The sequence below is a fragment of the Acanthopagrus latus genome, chromosome 2 (genome assembly GCF_904848185.1).
Source record: "Acanthopagrus latus isolate v.2019 chromosome 2, fAcaLat1.1, whole genome shotgun sequence".
NCBI classification, from domain to species: Eukaryota; Metazoa; Chordata; class Actinopteri; order Spariformes; family Sparidae; genus Acanthopagrus; species Acanthopagrus latus.
In genome coordinates, this window is record NC_051040.1 from 19,277,528 (window position 1) to 19,301,672 (window position 24,145).

Sequence of the window (24,145 nt, forward strand, 5' to 3'; positions counted from 1 at the left end):
CAACCACACAGACACACGGGGGAGTTACTACATGATCCAACGAATCACCAACGTTTTTCTGCAGTTAAAAACCAGTTAGAAACCAAGCAGACTCACGGAGACAAAAGTCATCACTTTACCTTTGAGCAGTTTTCACATTCGTAGTGCTTGCCACTGTCGTGCGACATCTGATGTCGGATCAGGTTTGATTTCCAGTTGAAGGCCTTTGGACACTGGTCACACTTGTACTCCCTCTCCTCAGAGTGGGACAGAGTGTGGGCCTCCAGGCTGCAGGAAACACGCATCGTGAAGACGGTTAAGAGGATAAATCCGACCAATACCATGTCCTTGAACAAATTTGTTTTTGAGCGTATCGACTGTTCACTCACCTCTGGACATCAGGGAAGACCTGGTCGCACTCCTTACACTCCTGCAGACCATGGAGGAGGGGTCGCAGGTCTTGAGGTTCCTGGGCCTTCAGGTCACTGTCACCTCCTAGATACATCAGAAAAAAGTAAGGTAAAGCTTCGTCCTTCCCATTACCTGTCATTTGTATATAAGATATATTCAACAAACAAGGACTGCAAATTAACGTGAAATGTAAATCATACAGGAGTGATGTGTTTTGGTATAACAGCAAGTTGCATGGCTGTGCAGTATCGAGATACTGTACGTGCGCAGCTTTTAAACGTGAGCTATTCCATTACATGGATCATATGGAGAAAATATAATGATTGATTTCCATTGCCGCAGGCTCTGGTCGATTACAGAGTCTGCGGTCCAGTCTCGTACAAGCTGAATCTCTTGTTACTGTGCACACAAACCGCCAGTATCAAAAACTGAAGTCTTGTGCGAATAATGGAGGATGAACTGCATTTTTTGAGCCCTCAGAGGTCTCGGATGAAAAAAAAAAGTGCTCTCAGACAATTCTAAATATTTTCACATGACATCACCTAACTGTCAGTTCGCACAACACAATTCATGCCAGTTTGTGGATTCTTATTTCCTCGGTGCATTATCTCATTTTCAGTGGCTCCGGGTGGGGGGAAACACTAAGCCTTCACATCATTAGTGTCATATTCTCCCAGTCCGGCTTACACATCCGTCTCATCACTCTTCAGCGCCCTCTGTTTACAATGGCGTGAAAATAGCCCACCTAGTTAAAAATAAAAAGTCAAACCTGGGTTGAGGAAGGAGGAGGGGGGCATCCCACACGGCTGCTTCTGGTGGTCCAGCAGCTGGTTGCGGGACTCAAAGTGCTGGTCACAGTCCTCACAGCGGTACTGCCTCTCCTCTGCATAGAACGAGGGGAGAAACTTTAGTATATCGTGCACTTCAGTGGAGCATACGTGTTGTTCGTGTCTCGGCATTGACAGGAACGTGTGTTTTCCGTTTTTGTGCTGCGCTGACCGTGAATATCGGGAGCCATGGTGTCACATGAATACTCTTCAGCCTTCATGAAAAGTAGCAGCTCCTCACCGGGGAAAATCTCTCTGGTGACTTTGTAGAAGATCTGCAACACAGACAAAAGAAGATTGGGATCTGAAAATGTGCTTTAATATCACACCATCAATTACAAAGGTCAAACTAAATTGGAGGGATCAGCATGGTGTTCCGGCTGTCCGGTAAAGACATTGCGGCTGGGCTACGCTCCCAGATTTCTGCACAGCAAAACGGTCAGTCGCTCAGGGGCGCACATTTGTGTACATGCTTGTCGTATTTGTACCACCACCACCTCACACAGTGGAGACACACACGCGAAAGCGCGCACGCGCGCGCACACACACACACACACGTTCATTAACTTGTAATTAATCATCATGTAAGACATCCATCTTCATGGCCAAATTAAAACACAAACAGCGATAACGCAGAATAAATCCAGTGTCTCATAAACACTGCACACACACGCTCCCTGGATTCTCCCGTGATGCTCGCAGTAGGCAAGAATAGGAAAATAAATGTGTTTCGAGCAAGTTTATTAATATGTGTTGACAAACTGTAAAAAAAAAAAAAAAGAAAAAAAGCAAACTGTTAAAAAATGCATTCCGTTAATTACGTTTTTTTTTTGGTGATGAATGAAACTTCTGAACACTGGGGTCAATTAAGAGCTAACGGCACTTTCCGGCACTCATTTAATGAGTAGAATTCAAACAAGATCCTCTTATATGTCAAGATTCAGTGTTTATATATAACAGCTAAGTAGACATTTCATAATATCCACTTGCAGCTAATACATGTGTGTTTGGGGGTTAGGGATGGGGGGGGGGGGGGCTTGTCAGTCGTTTTAAAGAATCAGCTGAGAGACCCTGGGACTGTGGCACTTCCCATGGACACACAATAGCCTTTCTCTGCGAAACAATCAGCCATGCCGTTATTTTTGGCGTGCTCTGGAAGTTTAACATATTACCTTCCTTTGCCGCGTCGACGTGACAATGATGATGGGGGAATTTATTAGAAATGCAACAAGGAGGGAAAGGGGGGAAGGGGCTATGCTTCTGGGAAGGAACGGGTCACAGGTATCACGGAGAGAATTCCTGCCGAGTACTGGAGACCTGAGCCGCGCTGGCTCCACGGATATTTATGACAAATGTCTCGGTCACAATGAGGAGCATGATGTATTCTGTTGAGTATGCTATAATTGTTTGTGTCATTGTTCTTACTTCTGGCAAATGATATCATATTTGATATGACAGTACAGCATTTTTATTTTTTTGGGGGGTGGGGGGGTTGCTGCGTTGTGACTCAGTGAAGCACAGGAAGTTCTGAAAGTCACCAGAGTAAAGGCAGCTCGTGTAAGCAGAGCTCTTACATGTCAAAGGAGAGGAGTGATTGGTAGCTCTGTGGTAGCATGAGAGTATGAATTCAATTCAGGCATTTAAAAAAAAAGGGGGGGGAAATCTAAGCGGGTCAAGAAATTCAGTGGTTGGCGGACTCCCACGGCAGGGCTGAACCAGACCAGGAGACACACATTTCACATTAACCACTCAGCTTAAAACTTTTTTTTTTTGTAGCCTTGATGTCTGGTTGTCAGCTGGGATCAGCAATAACAGAGCTGCACTCTCATTGTCTTTCAGAAAGAATAAAGGGAACTGAACTGAGAGAGTCCCGACATGAGCTTTCAACCCTGACATACCTTTACCCTAACTTCCCCGCACCGTAAACATAACACATGCGTGAACATGGATGGAACTTCACAGAGCATGCACAAAACAGCGAGGCTCCTTTTCCTGCGTCCCGTCACCTCTGCAAGGCCACAAAAATATTGTGATTCAGAGACAATCAGACGGCAGTTCAAACAGACGTGGGAGACTGCGGGGATTCCGCTCGGAGAGACTGATACCGAGATGGAGGAGGGGGAGCCTCTTTGGAGAGCTACGAGGCCTCGGAACATAAAAATTAATGGACACTGTCGAAACCACTTTGTCCATAAATACAAGAGTGCAAGCTCGCGGTGAAGTGCAACTATAAGTCTGTAATTCCAAATAACTTCTCGAAATAATGCGAGGAAGACCGGTCGACCCAGGTGAGTCTTTCAAAACGGGCAGCAAGCGCCCACCCGACCTCTGACCTCCCTCTTTGAGGCGTCGACAAACACTTCTGCGGCTCTGTTTCCCTTGCACAGGAAAGTTTTGTGGTAGCGTAAGTGCACACATGAGCAGGCACAGGAGGGCGATTACGAATACGAGGGGAATTCCCCCAACCGCCAGATCCCCCCCCCCCCCGCACACACACACATAAACAGCAAAAAAACACACACAAACAAACAAGGCAGGAACTCGCTGCGGAACAGAGAGCGCAGTGTGTTTGAATCGAGGTGTCTTCCTTTTAGCACGTCACTGACACACACACACACACACACACACACACACACACACTTTAACAGTGGCTTAAAACAACAGGCTATTCCGCAGATAAGATAGCCAGGGTGTCTGAGTTCACACTGAGACGGCTCGCCTCCTCAGAATCAAGGCCATTTCTTGTTCTTGCCCAAATCAAAACAAGACAGAAGGAGTGATTTCATTTCTCTGGAAAACGCACACGCGCCTGACTCGGGTCTGTAAGGTTTCACATTAACGTAATGGCTGCAGAGGTAGCCAGGAAAACTGGTCTGCTCGCTGACTGAATCTTATCGTTGGTGAAACTATTTTCTCCCCATTAAAACTCTCCGTATTTGCTCCCTTCATTGAGACACTCCTTATCGCCCTCTCTCCCTCACTCTCTCTGTCAGAGGTCACAGCGGCGAGAGGATCAGAGGCTGTAATCGGACTACTTTGTTACCTTGACACCATTAGTCATTAGCAGAGTAAACACAGTCACAGTTTCCCCCCCCCGGTCACACCCTGTTGGCCGACTCCTCGCTCGCTCGGAGCTCATTCCACAGGTATGCCATTCACCGACGCTGTCCTGCCACAATGAACTCTCAGTCCGGGTGCTTCTCTCAGAGCCCGAACCCACGGCCTAAAGCTAATTTAACTTCCTAAAACTCGGACCTGCAATCGAGATTTATGCTGCGATGATTACCAAAGGCTGAACAATTTTTTTTAAAGCCCCCCCCCCTTGATATTCTGCATTTTCTAGACTCCTCGAGTTCGAGAGCGCCCGCTGCATTGTTTATGCCTCCTCGCTCAGCGGCAGCTCAACAACAACCGTGTGCGTGTCCGCGTGCGCTTCGACCTCCCTGCAGCTATCAGGGCCGTGCAACATGTACACAGCGTTTGGCAGTCGCCGTCACTTGGCTGCCGAACAAAACCGCGCCGTGACTTAGATAGCAATAAAGAGCATGAGCGCACAATGTGCAGCTGGTTCCAGCAAATTGGATGAACATGTAAGGAAGCCAACATGGGGCTGTGTTCATGTTGGACCGTGTCGGCTGTGGGAAAGTGACCTCGTGAGGAGGAAGACGAAACCTACCGGGGTCTCGTGAGCGCCACATTGTCAGTGTCAGGCGGTGACTTTCGTCTCCAGAATCACTTTTTTGGGGAAGTTGAGAAGCGTTCAGTGAAAATGACAAGTGATGTCTCTTATATGGGTTCTTGGGCATCTTTTTTCCACAACTGAACAAGCTCAGTGGGTCACAGTCGCTTCACGCCATCACCTCCAGAGCATTTACATTGTGAGTGACTGTCAGCGTTTGGCTAATGAGCTCGGCAGCCACTTCATCCCACTCAATACTGAGCGAGAATCAATAGAGCGAACGAGATTAACGCTCATATCCCTCTGCACTGTCTTATGAAAGGCTCTTCGGGGCCTCGTCGGATGGTGTTAATTACACCTTTTAATCCATTTTCCTTTCAATTGAATCGGGAGAGCGAGGAGCGCAGCGGAGGGGGTTTTCCGAGCACTAATTGCCCCTAATTATCTTAAACGACAAAACGCGCTGATCACGGGAGGATCTATGAGCGCGGGGCTAAGTGCAGAAGCAAACAAATGAGCGTACGAGGAGAGCCGGAGCATTGTGGTGCGGATGGTTGAAAGGCTGAAGCCAAAAGGTTTAATAATTGCAAATCAGCTTGGACAAGACTCTTTGCCAATCATTATTCCATTAAAATACTTTTAAAGTCTTTTGTACGCATTTGGGTTTTTAGTTGAAAGCAAGATTAAAGGAAACAAATGCATCATTCCTAATGTGCTGTTTTCATTTGTTGGAGGCTGAATTCAAGCAAGTTGCAGCACGTTGAGTTGGTCACAGATTTCATTGTAACACCTGGCATCTCCTTCCCCTCCATTGTTTCCCGCTGCTCTCCACGCTGCACTGTCGAATACACGAGGCAGCCAAACAGAAGGACGATAAAAAATAAATGGCTGCCGGTGTTGCGTTAAGCTTAAATTCACAGTCCACTACAGGAGAAAAGTCCCATGGAATTTAAAAGACAGCAGTGATACAATGTTTTACATTTATTTAAGGTGCAATCTGTAGTTTGGGGGAAGAAATTGTAATCAGAAGAGAAAGATCTTCATTGACTGATTTTTTTTTTTTTTTAAACATTTTTAAATGCCAAAACAAACTGAAGGAACAAACTGACCTTTCTCATACTGCTTTACTTAATTTACACGTGGCGGACCCTGCCACCTTCCTAGCCTCAAGCAGTGTTCTGGGGACGTTATTTCCCTCTGGGAGCAGCTTGTTTGTTCACTTATGGAGAACGCTAAATAATTGTGAGTTTGTATTATTACCTCATTAATACTGTCAATGTTAAAACGTCAAACCAAATCTACATAGTGCCCCTTTAAGTCACTGTACTCTTAAATTAGCTTGTTCTGTTTGTCATGAGCCAACACGAGAAATTACAGCTATATAGAAAATTTGTCGTCCCCTATCATTATACACTGTGTGAGTGAGTGGTTGTAATGGGCACAGAAAATTTACTCCATGTGCTAAAAAGTTAATATAATGCTTAGAAAAATGAATTTCCTTGAGAGGGACTAATAAAGTACACCTCCTCCTCCGCCTCCTTCTATTCTAATTAAAGTATGACAGGCTTTTTGTTAATATTTGCAGGATCAGTGTGATTGACTCGTCTGCAGATGCCGTCCCAGCGCTGATCTCTCCTGCCACTGTTTCAGAGCATGGATTTCCAGAGAAAGGAAAAATGGAAAAGTGGGATCCTGAACAGTTCCTCCACTAAGACAAAACAGACTTCTCTCTCTCTCTCTCTCTCTCTCTCTGCTCACTCTTTTATTCCTCTCTCCCTCCCTCCCTCTCGCTCTCCTGAGATTGGTCATAAAGTTTTATGATAAACAGAATTGGGTCAGAAATAAGAGGCCGGTTTGAGTCTCACACTGGCAGGGGGCTGAAATTGGTGCTTGAGAAGAACCAGGACCAAATAACGAGCGACACACCTGGAAATTGCGGCGCTGGTTTGACATTCGTCTTAAAAGAAAACGCAACTCTGATGGAGCAGGGATCCGTCTCAATTTGGATCTGAGGGGAAAAAGATTTAGCAGAACAAGTAACCCGTAAGCCCCGGGTAGCTCGGTGGAGACCCTTTTTTTTTCGGTGGGGAAATCTGGTGATGGCGTGCTCACTGTTGTGCGCCAAGTGTGTAATATGTGGTTTCAGGCCGGGTTTAGACTCAGCACTTCTCTGTGGCAGTGAAAAAAACAAAAAAAAACAGGACCCAGGTAGTGTGTGTTTGAACGCTTCCAGCTCAGAATGAGGAGCGTGGGGAGTCATCCGAACCGCAGTGAACAATTCACACACACACACACACACACACACACACACACACACACACACACACACACACACACACACAATCACACACACGGGTGTTCACACATGTAGAAATACAGGCGGTCACAGGTGTGTGTGAGACACACAGAGACACACAGTGAAACACAGTGAAACACTTCTTATTTGCAAACAAGACAAAAATCTGTGAACACGTGGAGAAAAAAAAGGGCCCTCACACACACACACACACACACACACACACACACTGACAGCAGCTTTACAGGACCACCCCTCCTCCTCCTCCTCTTCCTCTTTTTCTCACTTTAAACACACAGACAGGCATTGTGGGGACGCTACAGTGTGTTTTCAAAAACACCAATGTTGGCCCCGGAAGGCTTAAAGACGCCACATTGTGCCGTGTTGTGACAGTGTGTAATACTTAACAATCACCTCATCACAGCCATGTCCGTGACCTGTCGGAGCCTTACACAGCCACCCGAGCAGAACCGCGGTGTTGACAGCGAGTCACACCTCGCAGAAGAGGGCAGCTTCTCTCTCTCTCTCTCTCTCTGCTCGTTTGTCTCTTTCTCAAAGAGAGCCGGGGTAAGTGCTTTTTGGGAATTGCTTTTTATTTTTCCTCCGCTCACTCTCGAGCTCTTCCTTCCTACTTTTTATTTATTTATTTATTTATTTATTTTTAAAGGGTGAGAATGACGTAGACTTGTGGAGGAAGAGCAGGAGTTTTTTTTTCCTTCCTCTCCCCCAATTATCTCAGGGCCTGTCACGCCGAGTGTCACGCAAGTCTTTTTTTTTTTTTTTTTTTTCCCCTACTACAGGTGACGTTCAAATAAGCGATCTACACGGACCACCGGCGAGAAGTGATGACACACACGCAGAGCAGATGATGTTTTTGTGTTCGGGTCAAGCTCCGCACACATGTCAAATAAAGTTTAGCCTCCCTGTCTTTCCTGCCTTTTGCTGCGTTCGTCAGTGCGGGAGGAGGGAGGAGAGGAGGGAGGAGAGGAGGGCAGGAGAGGAGGGAGGAGAGGAGGGCAGGAGAGGAGAGGAGGAGAGGAGGGGAGCGGGGGCGTCTGGCCGCGGGATTACCGAAGTTGAACGGGCCCCCATGCGCGTAGCACGCACCTCTCCGCGCTGCCAGGTGAGCAGCAAAAGGACTGTGACATTCCTGGCATATCTAGGAGTTTATATCGCTAACAACAAAAAAAAAAGCGTGACCGGGAAGTGTGCGGAACTATCATCTCCGCGGAGCCGCCTCTGATCCTGCCCTGTGGTCCTCGCAACGGCAGAAGCCAGAACACAATTACAGAAAGAAAACACACGCACAGATAGAGAGGAGCCTCCGCGGTGCTTGCATGGGGGAGAGAAAGAGTGTGTGTGTGTGTGTGTGTGTGTGTGTGTGTGTGTGTGTGTGTGTGTGTGTGTGTGTGGAGCGAGGTGAAGGCAGGGTGGGCCCCGCCGCTCATGGGACTATCTGACTTGGATCACAATAACACCTTTTAACACTACAGCGCACAGACAGTGGAAATTACAGGGAAGCCTTCTGGCATCTAAAAAAGAGCTGTTTGAAAAGATCTGAATGACTCTCGGTTGCACTTGATTCATCCGGCCAGACAGCCAGATTCAGAGGACACATCACCATGTGGGAGTTCAACATCAAGTCATCCACATGTTTTCTGTTTTTTTTTTTCTTCTCTCCTCTCTCTCCTCTCCTCAGATCATTTTCATCTTGTAAGTCTTTTTTTTTCTTCTTTCTGTTGGGGTTCGCTCTGCCAGGCTCGCGAGCGAAAGTGTCTCCACGTACCTGATCATCGATCTGGCACGCTGTCAGGTTGTGCTGCTTGGCCGCAGGGGCAAACTGGATGTGCTTCAGCCAGCTCCCGATATCTGGCTTGCTGGCATCCACGCAGAATTTTACATGGCCTGACCCGTCCAAGATCTGCAGCAGGGAGAGAGAGGGAGGGTGAGAGGAGAGAGGGAGGAGGAGGAGGAGGAGGAGGAGGAAGAGAGGGGGGAGAGATCAGACTTTGATCAGTATCAGTCCAGGTTACTGTGTCCAAACACTGACTAACCACATACCTCCCACATGTTCTGTGGCGCAACACACACACACACACACACACACACACACACACACACACACACACACACACACACACACACACACACACACACTCGCGCGCACACGCACACAGAAAATTTGGGGAGAGTACAAGCAAAGTCTGTGCTGATCATGCAAAAAATTCTTTGCAATATAAAAAAAATAGTAAAAAAAAAAAAGTGTCAGTAACGTCAGCAGTTATGTATAAGGAAATTGTTTTTTATGGCTACAAAATAATGAAAAAATAATAAAACAAATGTAAAATATATATATAATTCTGTTGCATTTATTGTTACAGCCTTGAGGAAGCTCTAGAGAATTATGTCATTTTAATAATAATAACAATAATATTAATATTAATAATAACAATAATAATAAAATTAATAATAATAATAATAATAATAATAATAATAATAATAATAATAGGAAAATGTAAATTATGTACAAAATTCAACAACAATAATTCACCCCCACCCCCAAAAATATGACAGTGTAGCAGTTAAATTGTAATATTATAGAAAGAAAAAAAAAACAAGGCTGCAAAACGTATTGTAATGCAACGAATTCCAACTGATTGTTTTATTTTGGTCGTACAAACGAATTTGTAAAACGATAAAATATCCTTTAAATTTAAATGTACTTCAGCTGACGTCCGAATTCGTTTCTGGAAAAGCAGCTTAATCGAATAAATCATCAAACTATATTGATCTTTAAAAACTCTCCTTAAACACACGTGAATTAAAATAATAACAATAATAATACCAACAGCGCCACATAATAATAGCAGCAGTGATGCAGATAATAAACAAAGGTAAACAATTGTTTGACTCTCCTACAAAACCGTCAGCACTCCTCGAGCCTCTGAAGGACACAAATCACAATAAATACAATGAAGTGAATTATTATGCAAATCGTGAGATCGCCGGACTTTCTGTCGCTCGCAAAAACGCCGCGACACCAATTTTCTCCCGACGAATCGCGACGCGCCGCAGCCTCGTATTTAATGTGTTAATATTTATTACACAGCAGCTGTAAACTTTACCGGGAAACAAATCAATTGCAGGAAACCGCGAGTGATAAGAATTATGAAGACGGAGCCGATTGTTGGGGACGCAGAGCGGAATCTCTTCCCCGGGTCGCAAATCTGTCTCTCTGCTTTTGTAGAACCTGCCACTGAATAAATATTTAGTTTGCATAAAGCCCTTTGTCTGGATCTGCTCACTCGTGCTGCGAAAACACACTCCACGCTTTTCGTTTTTTCCTCCTCCAGTCCGACCGTCAAAAAAAAAAACAAAAAAACAACAACAAAAACGGAGTTTACGAGCAAAACGAACAAGGAAGGTTTGTTTTATTTACTTTTTTGTTTTGCTTTGTTTTCGCTTAGTGAAGTAAATATGTGTTCTGTCTTTTCTCTTACCGTTCAAAAATCCGTCCGGAATCGACCGTGCGACACTTTAAAAAAAAAAAACCTCTTGGGGGATGAGAGCTGCGCTGTTCACCGAGGAAAAGTGATGAAAACTCCGGTTTAAAAAAAAAATGTGAACGAGTAAAAACAACCAAAAAAAAACCCTCGACTTTTCAAAACAAACAGTCAAACTACAAATTGTCTGTTCGGCGTCGCGTCGTCCGGATGCGTGCCATGGCCAGAATGAACGCGCCGGTGTTGCGCTGCTTCCTCGGTTGTCTCCTCAGGTCTCCAAAGCCGCAGGACGAGTCGACTCCTCGCCGGTGTTCGACTGTCCGCCAGACACCGCGCTCGGTCAAAGTAAATCCTCCTCTCCTCTATATTGTCTCTGGGAGAGTCTCTCCCCCCCCTCACTGTCCTACAAGACACCGCGGCTCGGTGGACTCCAATCACCTCCGGGTGCATCAACTTGCTCCCAACTTTTCAGTGTGTGTGCGCGCCTCGCTTGGCTCGTCCGCTCCTCTCTTGTCACCCCTCCTGTCCTGACGCACCCAGGTGTCCTCTAGTAGCCATTCAACTTTTTCATTTTTCTCTTCCTCTCCCCCTTCCCCCCCCCCCCCGCCACCACCGCCACCCCCCCACCACCCCTCCTCAACCACTCGGGATGTGTCGTCTATATGATAGCAGGAGAGATTCAAGCGAGGGGGGTGTTGGCTTCAAGCATCTCCCCCCCCCTCGACACACACACACACACACACACACACACACACACACACACACACACACACCCGCGCTCCTTCCTTCTACACTTCGCTCGTCCCGGACGGTTTCTGTGATGTTTCTCCTTTACGCGTTGTCTCCCACAGAAGGATTCCGGCGCGTCCGTCCACCGAGAGAGCCCGCGGAGAGGCGACTCCTGACCGCGGGACTGTCGGAGCGCACTGTCTGTCCCCCCGCACGGTCGGAAGCGACTCCTCTCCGCTGTAAATTTTAAAGTGACAGGGGCCCGGGGTTGGAGAGGGTGAGCGGGGTCAGGGAGAGGTCGGGATGGGGCTTCTGAAGGGATGAACTGCGCACACGCACACACACACACACACACACACTCAGAGGCAAGCCACACTTTAATGGAGCGAAAGCAACCGAGGAGCGCATCATTATCCACGTGTTCCCAAACTTTTTTTTTTCTCTTTTTTTTTTTCCACAACACGGCGCCCCGTTTTCATGGAGCATTTTACGACATTATTAACCTGAAGATCCCGATGTCTTTTATTCTTTCTTCCCTTTCTTTTCTCCACCTCGAGCGAAAAGTGATAATAAAATACTTTCTGTATTCTCTAATTGTGTTGGCGCGCTGAGGGAGTCAGGGCTGTAAGTGTTCCTGCCGGGGACCTCCAGGAAACTCCATAAGGACCATTGGAAGTCCATGTTACACACTTTGGGAAACACTGACCTAATCACCTGCTTTTTCTCTCTAGCTTGAACATAAAAAAAAAAAAAAAACCCTGTAAGGCTGTCGCGCGCGCGCGCGTGTGTTTGCGCCCGCCTGCCCTCAGTTCTCCCCCCCACTCCACTTGACGCGCACACAAAACAAGCCGAGTATGAGTGCTTTTTAAACGAACCATTTTCTTTGAAAACAAAGAAAAATAACTAGAGATTAAACCTGCAGTGTTTAAATCCGTTTTAAAATGATTAAATTCTTTTTTTTTTTTTTTCTCTTTTTAGACTTTGCTGTCCTTGCTGGTGTGGCACCCCGTGCACCTGCTTTTACAACACGCTCAGAGAGAAGTCGCTTCCTCTCTGTGTCTCGTCCGTACGCACAAGTTTGTTGTTGTTGGTTGTTTTTTTTTTTTTAATTTTTTTTTTTTTGTTTTTTTTTTCCAAAAGGCGCATAAACGCAGAAGGGTATGGAATAATAAAGAAAACGTCCTCGTTGTCAGTGAGCGGACTTTATTAGGCAGCTCATAAAGCCGCAGAGGACGGGGCTCCGGCTGATGAGAGCAGATGATGATGGATAACGCCTCGCACTGTGACATTGACCTTCCATCCCAGATAATGCCCATTGTTTGACGAAATCGCGCCGCAAACGCGCAGGAAGGACAGGAAAAATCATGTGTAAATAAGGCAGGACCCCGCCACCGATTCCCATCGTCTGCTCGCTCCTTGAGAACCGAGGAGGGACCCCGGTCCGCCCGGCCATTGATTTCCTGCCTCTCCTCGACTTGTCCATTGTTGGAACCCTTTTTAATTTAGCCATAAATTGGGAAAGCTCAAGTCGAATGAGCTGTTCTATTTTCTTCCTGTCAGGATGAGGGATTTGTTTTATGATGCATTGTGTATTAAATACAAGTAATCTGGGAAAGTGATTGCTCCGCGGCCTCTCCGGGTTCTGATCGAGGATCCTGATAGAGAGAGAAAGAGAGAGAGAAGGGGGGGGGGTCCGAGCTCCTTTTGCCTCTGAAAAGGAGGAAATGTCTTCAAAAGAGGAGGATCAACACGCGGGGGTTTTGCGGTATCACCGGGGGTAAACCGGGTTAACAGTAACAGGACCCTCCGAGCGCGGCAGACTGAGGAGGAGCTGCACTTTCTTCGCCCTGCCAGGAGATGGCGTGCTCAACTGAAGTGAACTTTTTTTTTTTTTGTATAGAAACACTCCTGGACGGGCTGCTTGAACATTTCCAGAAGACAATATGAGAGTTAAACATAACTGCGGCGTTCGGACGAGTGAGCTTTTTCCTTAACTGTCGACTACTTCAGAAAATAAACACATCCAGTGCGCATGCGTGACGTCATTTGATGACTTTGCGCACTCCTGACATTTGGTCAGAAATGTGCAGTGATGTGAGCCGGGTGACCTGTTTTCTAACCTTCAAGGAGCATTTTTTTTTCTCCCCCCCCCCACACACACACATTTTGAGTCATTTCACTCCCACAGACGAAAAAAGAAAAGAAAAGAGAGAGAGAGAGAGAGAGAGAGAGAGAGAGAGAGAGAGAGAAAGAGAGAAATCCAGTCCAACTTTCCTCTGTGGCTCACGTGTTGGCCTTTTTATTTCTGAGCCGTGGGTTTCACTTCATCATACCTCGGCTGGCAACACCCCTGCTCCATCACTCCTTCTTTAACTCATTATAAGACGGAGGTCGTTTCTCTCTAAACATCTACATTCACGGCGTCAGATTGCCGGATGAGGACATGAAAGACTCAGTTCTGATATGTAATCACCTGAAGGAGGGGGCCAATAAATCTCTTGAATCTGGATTTAAAACAAAACAAAACATTTGTTCATTTGTTAATAAAACCGACGAGAGCAGATCTGCGAGGCGCGGCCCCCCGATTTCTATTTACTTCCCGCCCGTAAAACAGCGTCCTGATGTGCCGAGATGAAATAGACGTGTTTTTATCTGGATGACGCCACGCCTCTGTCATAACGACTCTGACATGGCCACTAAATAGCGGGTGTGGAAAAGCTGTTTATCAACAAATTACAAACCGAACACATGCACGCTTCAGGGTATGTTAGTTCCGACTGTATCATGCCACACAGCATTTCATACCTATTTACAGGGACCTCTTTAAAACATACAGCGTGCGCGTAAAAGGCTTTTTTTTTTCTCTCTCTCTTTTTTTTTTTAAGTGCTGTGAAATTCTTGAAAGGAGGGGGAAATTGCTCAAATGTGGGCCCCGCGCTTATTTCGCTTGCGGCTTTCGTGTTTGTTTTAGGGAGTTCAGTCACGCAAATAAATACATACATAAATAAATAAAATTAAATAAAAAAAGGCTTCACAAATGATTGAAGGGAAATTTTATGATCAAATAGCTTCATATTTGTCTTGATCTGGGGCTGAGGCGGAACACTGGCCCGCTGCCTCTTTATTTAAACTCAATTTGTCGTGTGAGACAATAATAATAATAATTAAAAATATATATATTTAAAAAATTGCAGTGATTTGGATCTGCTGCCGTGTGTAGTCAGATGGGACAGAGGGTGAGGGGGGTGAGGGGGTGCAGCCGGGGGAGGAGGGGGGTCCCCGTGTGGCTGCAGAGGCTGCACCGCTGCAGCCGAGGGGCCACATGGAAACAGTGTGCAGGCCTGTGTGCTGCTGCATTCCAGCACATCCTCCAGGAGAGCGGAAAGCGAGGAAAAAAAAAAAAGACGAGAGAAAAAGGAGAGGAGAGGAGAGAAAGAAAATATCGCAGCCAAATCCACATGAAATAGTTCCACCATTCACGGCCGGAGACCTCCCGTTGACACCGGCGAAAAGCGGCGTTAAGCCTCCATCAGGACTGTGCGTGCACACACACACACACACACACACACACACACACACACACACACACACACACACACACACACACACACACACACACACACAGGGCCTGCGCGTTTTATTTCGCTTAAACGTGGGGCCGATTCAATCGAGTGGTACAAACCCATTCAGGGCTCAAACGGAGGGGTGAGCCCTCAGTTTGCGCGACACTCCGCAACTTTTTTCCTCTAATGAACACATCCGTCAGAGGAAGATTAGCGCACAATGCCGTGCGGCCCGCAGCCCCCATATTAAAAAAAGAAGAAGCAAAAAACAAGGACAGACCTGGTGTCCATATAGCCCAATTAGCATTAAAACAGAGCAGCGGAAATGAAAGGGGAAAATGTAAATACAAAATTTCCCCGAGTCTGGAAGTAGGCCCGTTGTGAGCGGCGTGTTAATCTCCACCTCAGTAATTTGGTTCTGCGGGAGAAGACAGAAGCCCTGCTGCTGTGCCCTGCACTTCATAAATCACTGCTTTATGTGGACAAGGTCAGCGCCACCCCACCCCCCTCCTCCTCCTTCCAGTGGCCCCTCCCGGCCCCTCCGCCATGTTTACCCGGCCGCCCGGGGGCTCTCAGGACCAGAGCGGCTCACTTCTAATTACTTTGGATTATTTTCATTTGCCGGGGGTCAGCCAGGCATTCCGACAGAGAGAGAAAGAGAGAGGGATGATTTCTTGACAAATTCTGTGGCCTGTGAGGGAACAGGACCGCGAGTGTTTACTGAATTAGCACCCCCTCATTTTGTGTTTTTTTTTTTTTCTTTTTTTTTGTTTTTGTCTGTTCCTGTCTTTGACATCTCTCTGCAGTGACAGCCTGGCCACAGCACATCATGTAACAAATCCCCGTTTTTCTGATTTCTTACCCCAAAACAATAGTTTGCTTTGAAGGTGCCCTATGGAGTTTTTTGGGGAAGAGATTTTAATCCGAAGAGAAAGATCTTCATTGGATGATTTTTTTTTTTTTAACACCTGAACAAACTAAATAAACAAACTCTGTTTGTTTTCATGACTGCATAAACAAACTGACCTTAAAAGACAACACAACCTCATACTGTCTTACCTTGTTTATATTTGGCGGACCCTGCCACCTTTCTAGCTCCAAACAGTGCCCTGGACCTTATTTTCCTCACTTGCTTGTTTATTCACTATTCACACAAAGTAGACGCTTCTGAGTTAGTGTTATTACCTCATTAGTGTGGTAAAAATTACAGTTCTGGGTTTGAAGTTCCAAAACTACACAGTGCTCCTTTAAGAATGTGGAGTTCTTCCAGTGCGGTGAGATAATCCATTTGTTTCATTGGTTTTATGGAGACAAGTGTCAATATTGGAACAAGGCAGGGCCATCACAGTGCATGATGCCTGATCCACAGGATTTATGTGAAGACATAAATGATCTCATCTCATTTACCAGGTCATAGGACGAGGGCGTGAAAGAGGCTCCTTGCAAAAGGAAGACTGTTCTTTATCGTCATTAAAAGGGCACTGTGTAGAAATTCAAACTCAGAATTATAATCTTTACAATGTCAATGAGGTAATAATACAAACTCTCTCTCTCTCTCTCTCTCTCTCTCTCTCTCTCTCTCTCTCTCTCTCTCTCTCTCTATATATATATATATATATATATATATATATATATATATATATATATATATATATATATATATATATACACACACACATTAATAAACAAGCTGTTTTCAGAGGAAAACAAGGTACCCAGAACAGTGTTTGAAGCTGGAAAAGGTGGCAGGGTCCGCCTCATATAAACAAGGTAAAATAGTATGAAACTGTGCTGTCATTTAAGGTCGGTTTGTGCACCTTTAAAATGCATTTTTAATCTAAGATGCAGAACAATAAAGACAGAGAGAGAACTAGAGAAGCAAAGTTGAGTGATTAGCTACAGAATCCCCAGGAAACACCACCCACATCTGGACTGTAATCTGTGCTGCAGTAGCAGGAGTGCTGGATGAGAAGGTGTTCACGTGAGGCAAATAAATATACTAATATTTCCACTGTGCATATTCAATTAGAATAAACACGATAGAGGTGAATGAGATGTATTGGTTCCTGTACTAAAGGCAACAAGACATGCTCACTGGATTATAAGAGGCAGTGCGGCCCACTATTAAAATAAAAATGATCTGGTCATCAGGAGGAAGCGGGTGAATGTAAGAGGAGAGTGGTTATTATGCAACGTTCAGGAGTCAGTTTAAGGATAATTGCTTTGAAGCAACCTGGTGTTTAGAGGAGCGGCGCCTGGAATGCGGGCGCAGCGAGCTGGGGGTCCTGTGGGTGGGGGGTGGCGGGCGGCGATGTACAGAAAGTAGTACAGGCTGTGGTAATCACAGACACTTCCTCCACGGAGCCTCAGCGTACAGGGCCACACTGTATGTGGGCCACGGGGTGCGATAAAGCTGCACAGGAGTCAAAGGTCACGTTTTCCAAGCATAAATTCAGCGGGCACACAGCTCCTATACGCAGGGGACGGATGGAAACTTAAACAACCCACTCCAGCCCACTCCGGAGGAGGAGGAGGAGGAGGAGGAGGAGGAGGGGGGAGGTAATTAGAGCATGTTGCCGTTTGCCGCAGGGTGAACAAATCGGCTCTAAAACGCTCATAGATATCATCTTTAAAAGAGCTTTTTTATGTACAGGAGGTAAAGGGGAACACAGCACCTCAGATGTTCAAGTGTCACACATTCATTACGTTTATTGAGCTCTCTTCTCACGTTTAAAGTCGGGGGCCGTGCTGCAGCACGACGGCGATCTGCTTCTCATACAGCGCGTCCAATTGGAAGGCTAATATTTTAATGCAGGCGGATATCAGACAGATGTAATACTTGCTCAGTGTGACGGGAGACAAGGCTGCCAGGTCAGCGGGGAAAAAACTGAGTCTTATGGGGAACGCTGCTGTTATATTAATGCTGCTGATTAGAGGTAAAGAATGGCTCGAGATGCCTCTCTGTAAGAGTGTTATATTTACATTTTTTCTAAGCTTGAACAAGATGCAGTTGGAACCAGTTTATTTTCCTCGAATGGATTTGTTGCAAAAAGACCTAATTGACGGTGAGGCAGGTGGAGAAACAGACACCCAGCACTCACACATATACAGAACCCTTTTGTGTATTTACTTTTATTGAGTGTTTAACTTAATGGTGCAAAGTAAAGGAAAAGGCTCATATTGTTGCACTGCAGGGAGAGAAAACAGAGAGAAACATGACAAGTGGGGACTAATGGGCCTTTCTTAACCCAAATTTACAAGTGGTCAAAACTGCAATGTGAGAAAGTGAGAAAATGTACTTGAGTAAGTGCAAAGCGCAAGCAGATTGTGGAAGCGTGTTCAGTATGTCCATCTCACACACACACACACACACACACACACACACACACACACACACACACACACACACACGGAAACCCCCACCATACACACACACACTGGACTTTGTTATCCGGCGCAGGTCAGGTCAGCTCAGGCTCAGTGTACGTGGGCATGATTAAAGTCAGAATTAACTCGGCAAAACAACAAATCAGTCGCAACAACCCCTAAAACGAAGGAGAGTCGGGCAGCTCACACATAACACAGGGACACGGAGTGGCTCCCATTAAAGGCTTCACTGGCTTTCAGTGGCATCAAAGAGGCCCCTGAGTTAGGCTGGGATTATATTTAACCCGGGAGCTTGTTGCACTGCTGAGTACAGGGCACATGCTGATGCTGCTGCCAGTACGCCATGCTTCTGGCTTTCAGACCAACGCTCTCATTAAAATGTGGCTTGGGCACTATTTCCTACAGGAACACACACATGGCTTTATGCACGGGCACACACGAAAACACATAAACACTCAACAACAAAACAGAAAACAAAAAAATTACATCTTGCCGTGGCTACTTTCGTGACAAATTCCTGATCCTGATTGTGTGATATGTTTTTGACTTCTGCTTATAACATTTTCATTTCTAATTGTGCAACATTAGAATTCTTAAAGGGTAAGTTCACCCAAAAATGAAAATTCTGTCATTATTCACTTGTCCCGTGCTGATGGACAGTCAGGTGAAGTTTCTTAGTCCGCAAAAAATATTTCTGGAGGAAAACAGTGATGCAGGGCTCTGGTAAACGACTGCAGTAGATGGGGACTTATTTTTTTTTAAATGTAAAAAAAAAAACAACCAGAAAAGAACATAAATTGGTTCAAAAAGGCTCGTATGACATAATCCAAGTCTCCAGAAATGCTAAGATCTGAAACTGATATTAAAAGATGTTACTTGCACCTTTTTTAAAAGCAAAAATCTTCACTGTAGCTGCCAAGCTAAAAACATTAGCGTGTACTCTGTCAGAAGCAGGAAGCAGACATATTAGCTGCATGGAGCCATTTTATGCTATAGATTCATTTTGTTTTTTAAGATTAAAAACAAATCCTCTTCTACTTCAGTTATTATGGAGAATGCTGCAAAATTTTTTTCCTGTGAAGCTGCAGAAATGTTTTGTGGGCAACAAAACCTTGCTCAACTTTCCATCGGCATGGGGCTGAGTATACAATGACATCATTTTCATTGATTGGGTTAACTGTTCCTTCATCAAAATTCCTTTATCCATCTATAATTCATAATATTTTACTGATTGCACATGTTGGAGCTTAGGTGCTATGATCGAAATCAGTGTTGTAAAAAGTACAGAATAAAGGATACTTTCTCATGTACTGAATCACAACAAGGAAATTGATTACAACATTTCACACAAATTTAGATGGTAAATTAGAAAAAAATCAAAAACATGTTTACTGCAATGAACTGTTGAGACAAGAATCCTCACAATACTAAAATTTTGATGGCTCTTTTTGGTTTGTAATAAGAGCTTGCACATAGTAATTAATTTGTCTAACAGAGATTTCGAGATGATTTCATCACGAAATGATTCTGCTGAAAGTTGATAAATGATGATATTGAATTATCCCCCATCCGTGATGCGTTCAGGCTCGTAAGCACGACGACAGACGCGAGCGCCCTGACAAAAGTTCTCCATGTACGTGTGTACGTCTGCAGCTGAGATAATGCAATCTCACTTGGCACATTTCAGCAGCCAGACTTGATATGAACCGTCAGACATGTGCGTCAATACTCCCAAGGTTTATTCAATTCCAAACCAATCATTCTGGTGTCATACACTTTTGGGTTAATATTCTAACTGTGAGGCCCAGGGCTAGGTGAAGATAAATCAGCTTTTATGATGGGTTGTTATGGTTTTTACGGCACTGGGGTTGTGAGGGACTGATTTGGGGATCAATCACCTGCAGGTGTCTGCTGGGGGCCGGGGTGCTGCGAGGATCGATTGAGGATCTAGAGCCGTGGTGATGGAATAGAGGTGTGCGTGTGTGTGTGTGTGTGTGTGTGTGTGTGTGCACAGAGATTGGGTGCAGTTGTAGAGTTGAGGTTGTGAGGGTGAGAGAGAGAAGACAAAGTGATGGAGGTGTGTGTGTGAGTGCTTCAGAGACAGAGGGGAGATATATCTGGGCTGCAGCGGTGATGAAGGGCCGCTGGACTATGACCAGACCATCTTATCAGAGTCTCCCCCCTCCTCCCTTTCTGCCTCTCTCTCAATCCACTTCTTTATCTAGATGGCACTTTGGAAAATCTCATTGTCACACAACATTTAACAAAGACAAAAGTCTTGGGCGGGCAGTCGGAGATGACTGGCCTGACGGAGCTGCAGAGTATCCCTCACATAAGCTCTTTCACTCACGTTCTTGCGTGTTTTCCACTGGGAGAGGCCGGCGGTGCGGGTGCAAAAAACCCCGCCAAGGCACACAAACAAGTGTGTGCATCTATGCGCGCAGATGGCACAAGCGCACGTCAACACATGGGCGCATTAGTCGCGCTGGAGTCTGCGCATTTTCTTTCTCTTTCTCCCTGGACACGCTGTTTATACACAGTCAACATCTCCCCTGACCGTCAGACGGCTGCTTCCTCCGTGCTGTCAGCAGAGCCCCGGCTGAAACAAAAGAGGCGGAGAGCGAGGCCTATGGTTTCTGAATCAGAGGAAGTTGGTGCTGATTACGCTGCCCCTGAAGAAGCATTCCGATCCTGTTAACCCGCACGCTGGCTGCCAACTCCAAACCGTGCAGCAGCAAAGAACTGGGAGAGTCAACCTCGCACAGCCCCACCCTGAGTGCCCTCACCCTGCCCAGGACAACCATCTGCCCTCTCTTCTTTCCCTCTACTTTCTCTTCCTCCTTTGTCTCATCTCCTCTGTCCTTCCTCTTCTTTTATTTTTCTTTGCAAGCCTCTCCTGCTGCCTGCCTACTTCTGGATCCTCTGTTTAATATGCATAGATTTGGGTGTGGACGGTGTCCCTATGAATGCCAAGGCTCTGCTAAATTGTCCGCATAGTTTTTACCAGTGGGTTCTTGTCAGAATTGGCGGCTTTGAATAATCATATTTTTTCTCTTATGTAGTGCTACCTGTCCATTCTAGATTCTGTTTGGAGAGACTGGTCGTAGAAGTCACTGCTTTCTCTGAAATATAACGGAACTAGATGGAAATCAGCAAGTGACAAAAATACATTTCATCCATCCACAGACTTCATTCTGAGTGCTGTCATGTAGGAGCTATTTTCTTTCAACCTAACTACACCCGATCAAGTTATGGACAGGAGACTTGTGTTTGTGACAGTGCAGGATATAAACATTAATGGCGTCCTCCTTTTCTGAGCCATTGAACATTAGCAGACTTAGTTAGCTTAATTAGCTTATCTCTCCTCCTCGAGTTGACGGATGTTTCCTTACGGCGGGATGTCACGGTTGACGGTGTGATCCGGTAGAGAAAAAGTTCCATCCACCCATCCAAAAATTGGGATGTTTTGAGCACCACAAGCTGAGTTCCATCGAGAAGACAGACCTGGTTGATATCTCCAAAACACTGCAACTCCCACCAAAATGATCTATATGGATAAAAAGCACTACAAGCTGTCCCTTCAAACATTTCAGCATTTCAATCAAAAAACTACTTGATATAACCAACATCAGTCAACTGATATTATTCTTCAAATCTAAGCACACAGTATATGCTCAACTTTATCATTGCACTGATGTCATTCTATCAAACAACTGTATTAAGGAACGGACCCAAAGAAGTAAAGAAGACCCTGGCCGTCAGAAACAGATGAGCTGTTCGGTAATCAGTCTGAATATGCATCATCTGTGACTGAAAACCAAACCGACGCCCTTGCTCCGTTTACGCACTTCCTCCCGTCTCTTCTCATCTCTCATCCACCTTCTGTTTTGTTTTCGCTCCTTCTTAAGTCTGTCCTCTCCTCCGTCATCGCCCTCCGCACGCACGCACGCCCGACAGCAGGCTCTGGTTGGAGGAGCGCACATTCCACCTTCTTCACACCCTTACCTCTCTATCCCTGATGAATGCCTTCACTCCACTTGTTTATAAGATAGAGGGGGTTATTCATAATCAAGCCCAAGAGAGTATGTACACACTGTGGACATCCCGATAGAAGGCGACGTATTAAATTTCTGTTTGTTTGACAGGAGCGCTGTCTCTCTCCTTCTCCTTGACGGGAAGACCCCCATCCATCCAAGCAAGGGGCGCGACCCCAGCAGCACTCCCCCCTCTCTTTCTCTCTCTCGCTCAAGTGCTAACACATATTAAGTAAATGAAGAGTCTCTTCAGGCCGGCGGGAGACAAACGAGCTTCTTAAACATCGGAGGAGTGGCGGTTTGATCTGGTGTCGGCGGGTGTTTACGACGTAACTGCGGCAGAGTTGTGTTTGTGATGTTACCCATCGAAGTGTGTTTATACTGTGGTGGAGATGGCCCCAGTCTCTTAGCCAGGTGCTGGAGCTCTTCTCTTTGAGAGTATGCTCACGGCTTTGCAGTGTGTGTGTGTGTGTGTGTGTGTGTGTGTGTGTGTGTGTGTACATTCCCTGCAAGCCTGAAAGTGTGTATGTGTGTGGCAGCCCTTCCAGGCCAAACGCTGTCCAGACAGGCAGACAGTGAACGTGTCCACATTGAACCCAAAACAGGTTTCAGGTTGGAGTGTCTGCTCTCATTCTCCGCCAAGCTTTTCCTCCTGTCTTTCTGTCTCGTTCTCTCTCTCTCTCCGTCTTTCTCTCAGTGATTATTGTCATTCTACTACTGGTGGGAAGTGTAAAAAAAAAAAAAAGTCAGGGAAGAAGGGGAGGGGGAGGCATGACTGAGCTGCTGCTGTGGCGGCGGTGGCGGCGGTGGTGGTGGAGGTGGTGGCGGTGGGGGGCTATAAGGCCCCCAGGGTGGGTATAGGGTTTTTGGTGAGGGCTTGGGGGTTGGTGGTGAGGTGTGCTCGGAGAGAGGGCCCTGGTGTAATCTCAGTGCTGAATAGACGGAGCTCTTAATAGAATCCCGTCGTCCGGCTGCCACCGAGAGAAACAAGAGCTGTAATGGATGGGCTCAGCTCTGGCTCCCACTTTCCCCCCCGTGACCCCTGCGTTGGTCAGAAGTAAGAGCTAAAGAAGCATTGTAGCCTCGGGCCTGATTGAATGGGGAGGGAGGGAGGTGGCGGTGGTGGTGGCATGGGGGAGGAGAGGAGGGGGGTGAGGCAGCCGCACTGATAGACCAATTTCCCACTACTGCGAGCAGTAGGGCTTGATTGATGAGGGCTGGTGCTGGTGAGAGGAGGCCCATCACATGCGATCACATAAATACTTATTCAGCTCGAATTGGGCCTGACAAGCCTTACGACAGCTTTGTGCTGTCACAGATATCATTGGAAGGAAAACGCTCCATTAATCATGCGTAATTAACTTTTCCAAACGGAGGTTCTGCTTGGAACCAGTGGTAACCCACTCAGTGCCCAGATACAAAATTCCGGCATCTTAACTGGGATTGGAGAGGGCCTTATTAAAGCTCGAGCCAGTTTCCCCTGAGCCGCTCCGTTTGTACAGGAAACGGCTTCATTAGTATCGGTTTAGAGCTCTAATGGGCTCGATACAAAGCCTCCTCTCTCTAACCCAACCGTGTTCAGTGGCCTTACAGTGCAATATCCTGTGAGCGCGCACGGCCATAATGTTCTCTGTTTGAAGTCAGAGCAGAACCCATCTGAACGCCTGCCGCTAGTTAACTACCTTGACCCCCCCCCGCCCCCCCCTCCACCTCCTCCCCATAAAGCCGTGTGGAGGA

At 46.2% G+C, this 24,145-nt stretch overlaps 1 protein-coding gene across 13 annotated transcripts in view; it reads right to left on the reverse strand.

Moving 5' to 3' along the window:
• mecom (MDS1 and EVI1 complex locus) overlaps positions 1-24,145 on the reverse strand; it is a 144,822-nt gene that overhangs the window by 18,274 nt on the left and 102,403 nt on the right. For 12 of the 13 annotated variants that reach the window (XM_037086384.1, XM_037086357.1, XM_037086339.1 and 9 more), the window contains exons 3-7: positions 8,979-9,113; positions 1,390-1,492; positions 1,160-1,273; positions 369-474; positions 120-267 (exon numbers count right to left, since the gene is read on the reverse strand). In XM_037086384.1, the coding sequence (XP_036942279.1) occupies positions 120-267; positions 369-474; positions 1,160-1,273; positions 1,390-1,492; positions 8,979-9,113 (606 nt within the window). Of the gene's footprint in view, positions 1-119; positions 268-368; positions 475-1,159; positions 1,274-1,389; positions 1,493-8,978; positions 9,114-10,692; positions 11,260-24,145 lie in introns of those variants that run through there. The other variant, XM_037086394.1, reaches the window with a different exon arrangement.